The sequence below is a fragment of the Cyprinodon variegatus genome, unplaced genomic scaffold (assembly GCF_000732505.1).
Source record: "Cyprinodon variegatus isolate N-32 unplaced genomic scaffold, C_variegatus-1.0 Scaffold155, whole genome shotgun sequence".
NCBI classification, from domain to species: domain Eukaryota; kingdom Metazoa; phylum Chordata; class Actinopteri; order Cyprinodontiformes; family Cyprinodontidae; genus Cyprinodon; species Cyprinodon variegatus.
The window spans coordinates 403,297-407,564 of record NW_015150608.1 but is presented as its reverse complement, the minus strand read 5'-3'; the positions used below and the strand labels follow the sequence as shown (position 1 = coordinate 407,564).

The 4,268-nt window shown below is 40.1% G+C and overlaps 1 protein-coding gene across 1 annotated transcript in view; it reads right to left on the bottom strand.

Moving 5' to 3' along the window:
- Positions 1 to 4,268, bottom strand: part of sspo (SCO-spondin) — a 159,835-nt gene that overhangs the window by 128,722 nt on the left and 26,845 nt on the right. Inside the window, exon 22 of the mRNA XM_015377502.1 lies at positions 2,386 to 2,546. Within this exon, the coding sequence (XP_015232988.1) occupies positions 2,386 to 2,546 (161 nt within the window). The remainder of the gene's footprint in view (positions 1 to 2,385; positions 2,547 to 4,268) is intronic.

Sequence of the window (4,268 nt, the reverse complement as noted above, 5' to 3'; positions counted from 1 at the left end):
GTCAGACTTTATCCAAACAAGCCAGCTATCCTGAGTTGTTAGGAATCCAGTTTGTGTGGTCTGTTTGTGTGTTTCCTTTTCTCCACCACCAGGAGGTGCCCTGTCTTCGTTGGGCCTCCCTGCACACCTGCGGCTCATTGGATCATTATCTGGAGGAGTATTTGAGCAGTGGACTGTCACTACCTCGACGCCAGAGTGTTTGCCAGCTTTGGGTACTCTAGCAAAGCTGAGATTAGCTGAGTCTAACCTAAGAGGTGTTTCTCAGAGACTTATGTTCTTTTGTCTTTGTTTCTTCGGCAGGAAGAATTCCTGTTTAACTGGAATACCTGGACCTTCTCCCCTTGGAAGGAGAAGCCGAGTTCACACCGAGCAGGGGAAAACCTCCAGATGATCCGTTCAAGTTCCCATCGGAAATCCGAGTGACAGTCCGCTCCATTACTCATCTGTGTCCAACGTTTGTTTACCTGTTTGCCCTCCAACGTGTTTACTATTCTCTGGATTATCCCACACAGAGTGGATTCAAGAACTGACAAGGCCCCCTCAAACGTGAGTCCCTCACCAGCATTACCTATCAACATCCTAGATGCATGGTCCCTGAACTGACCTCTGAACTTCCCTACTCACTTCCAGTTCTGGTTCACCAGCTCACTGAGTTCCAGATCCAACCCCTGTACTCTTGCCTCAATAAACCTGTTAAACTTTTCCCGTGCATGTGGGTCAGATTCGTAAAACGGATCATTATGACAGAGAGGAAGTGGAAGAGTGGTCTATTTTCCACGGTGAACATGAATGCAGCATTGCATGCACAAAGATTAACGATGTCAGATGCTGCTGCTACAGTAAATAAAGCTAATACGGCTGATATAAAACAAAAGTAGAGGTCCACTTTCCAAAATGTGGTGCGGATCACAGTCTAAAATATTTATGAAGGGTGTGTATGTTTACATCTGAGCATGCATGTATCTGTGGGCTTTGAATGTGTGCAAAGAAAGTTGATGAAGCACTGCTCATGTGTGCATTGTCCTTGATAGTACTATGTTAAGTAATACGCTGGTCATCAACCGGCCCCGAATGGACCAGTTTCACAGATGTCCTCAGGGAAGGAAGGAGCAGAGCGAGATGTTTACTTAATATCCAGTGGAGCTGAGTAGATATATATGAGAAAGCATCTCCTTTAGAGCAAGGGATTTTGAACAGCCTTTGATCCATGGCTGCAACTCCTGCAATTGTCTAAGTTAGCATCCATTAGCGGGTTGTTGTTTGCAGCCATGATCATGTGGAAGCAGCATCATCATCTTGGTTTGCTGTAGGTAAATAAACCTAGATTTTTTGATTGCATCCTACTGAAAAAAGGTGGGACATGACCGTTCAGACAGCTTTAAAAGTACCATATACGAAGATGGCAATATTCTGATTATTAAAGGTCAAAAGACATAATTTGGGTTGTTTAGAATGACATAAAAATATCAGATATGGGACACATATGTGCAAATTTGAGCTAAATTTTCCCGTAATATAGCCTGATCGAAATTGGGAGGATAAGGGTGATTGGGGTGTGTCACAATAAAGGTGGGAAATAACATTTTCTTTTTTTACCTTTTCCATCAATTTACCGTCATTCCACTGTCACAAGTACAAAGCAACGAAATGAACTTTCTGCATTTGGGAGCAGTGGGCTGCTGGGAGAGTGTTAGTCTGTGGGAGTGGGGCTTGAACTCAGAACCTCTGGAATCTAAGCGCAATGCCATTAACGCTAGGCCTGTCATGGTTTTGGTTATGTTGTGCTTTACTTTGCTCCATGTTTCCTAGTTTTATTGGTTTAATTCTTATTTTGTTGTAGTTTCTAGATTTATGTTAGTTCTCAAGTTTTTCTGTTTTCCTCTGCCCTCTTGTGTGTGTTCCTTTTCCCTTGGCTCCCTCGTTGTCTCCTCACACCTGCTCCTTGTCAGCTTGTTAGCCCTGCCATTGTCTTAGTCAGCTACATATACTCTCCCTCTGCTGTCACTCCTTGTTGGTTCCTTGTTGTTGCTGGTCCTGTCGTCACTGTTGTCTTCTCACCTCGTCTCTCCCTGGCTCCTTGTGCTTGTTTTCCCCTGATGTCTCCATGATTCTGGTCTGTGTAACATTTTAAGTTGGATTTTTGGATTTTGTCCCCTATTGTTTGTGTTACTATTAAAACTACAAGAATTCACCTCAGCCTCTCTGCCTCTGCATTTGGGTCCTCTAAACCACAACCAAGACGTGACAAGGCCGCCACTCCCACCATATTTGTCCTCCAAATGTAAGCATTTTATAGGAATGTGTAGACTTTTCACCTCCATACTTTAATTTATAAAGATGGGTTTTAAAATTGGAAATTTGGGTGTGTAGAAAAATGTGACGTACGGCAGAGCTCCTGGGACCTCCAGCGAATGTAAATCCCTCTCCGGTTGCACTCCTCAGCGTAGGACGCAATAGCTGTGCAGAGACACTCGCAATCCCCCCCAGAGTCACAGCTGCAGACATCCACAAGACAAATAACAGAGGATGAGCTCAGACATTCCTTTCTACAAAGAATGAAAGTCAACAGTTATTTGGATCAACTCTTTGGAAGTGGGGACTGCTGATGGATGAGTTACAGTACTTCTAGATGAGAATGTCAACAGATTGTTTCCATCTTAGGAAAACAAATAAAACAAGCTGACTTTGGCAGAGTGGCTGAAATAAAACGGAATACATACAAGTTCATCTGATTGTAAGGTGGTGTTATATCAGATCCAATGCCAGTAGTTGTGTTACTATTCAAAAGTCATGCAAAATGTGTGAATACTTTTAAAATGTTGAATGTAAAATGTTAATTAGAGATGTTTCCGTCAATTGGAACAAATGAATGGACAACTAATCTTGGCAATTTTACGTCCTGAGATTTTAGAGGGAAGGATTATTCTAAAATGGAAAAAAAATACACTTTAGAATACACAAGGAGAGCAAAGTATCTTTTTTTATCATTTGTTTACTGTTTCCATCAAAATGAGCTGCTGAGGTACAGCCACCAACCGTTGCTCAACCTCTCTAGTGGCTGAGCCGAATGAAGTTGATTTAAACTATATCAGAATTTACATTGCGTCATAAAACATCGACTTCTCTAAACATTTATGTTTGTTGTGCTATTTAACTTGATTCATGCACGTCTACGTAATCCTCATGAACTCTGCTCTCTGTGCAACAGCCCCTGCCTCTCCTGGAAAATCAGTAATGGAAAAAGAAAGAAGAAAAACAAAACATTTTATATGGAATATTATACAAAAAATTATTTCCTTTTTTTATTTAGATGAGTGCATTTTTCTTCAAGAAGAGAAAACATTATTTCCAAAACACACTCTCCACCTCTGCCCAGCTGAACTATCGACCGAGAATCTTCGGTTTAAAAACTTCCACTGTTTGTTCTCTTTGCTCCAGAGCGAGGTACCATCAGCCAACTCTGCCCCTAAAATCCATATAGAATTGTAACAACAGCTTTGTTTCTTGATGTTAAAGGAAAGCGCTTTATTTGCAACTTAAAGCTTCTCTCACCGGTTCTTTTTCCTGAAAATAGATCCCTCGGCACAAACTCTTTAAACAACACTTCATAACTTATATTAAAAAAACATGAGACATGACAACAGATTTTGATGGAAATTGTAATCTTACTCAGATCAGAGAAGTTGCTTAGAATGAACAGAAGGCAGCTGCTCACTTCTCAGGAAGTGGCCCCGATTAACAGTTAAAGAAGCATTTTATACATCTCCAGTCTGCCACATCATCTTATTTTACATCGAACACGTAGCAGATTATTAGATATCCATGGTTCCAGCCTTATCAAAATACTACAATTTGTTCTTAGCTGAAGGACGCCGCTCTCATTTGATTCCCAAATCTTTGCCGCATACAGAATGAAGATTATAACTGTATATCCGCACAGAGGAACTGTCTTAATTAGATAAAATACTGGGGAAAACATCAGTTCTGACATGCAGCTAATAATAAGGTGTAATAAACTCACGTATCACCAATAATAATTATCCTAACAGTGAGAATAAATTAGTCATTTGAATTTAAAAAGTAGTTCTTAGAAAAACCTATTATTTTTTTTTTATCAAAGTATACCATTAACAATAAATATTCCATTAAAATTCCAAAACTTTTAAGCACAACTGACTTTTTAATTGAGATTATTTTTTGTTTTTTGTGGAATTTGGTACTGACTAAATTCCATCGGTACTACACAGTACCAATTTATGTAAAATCTG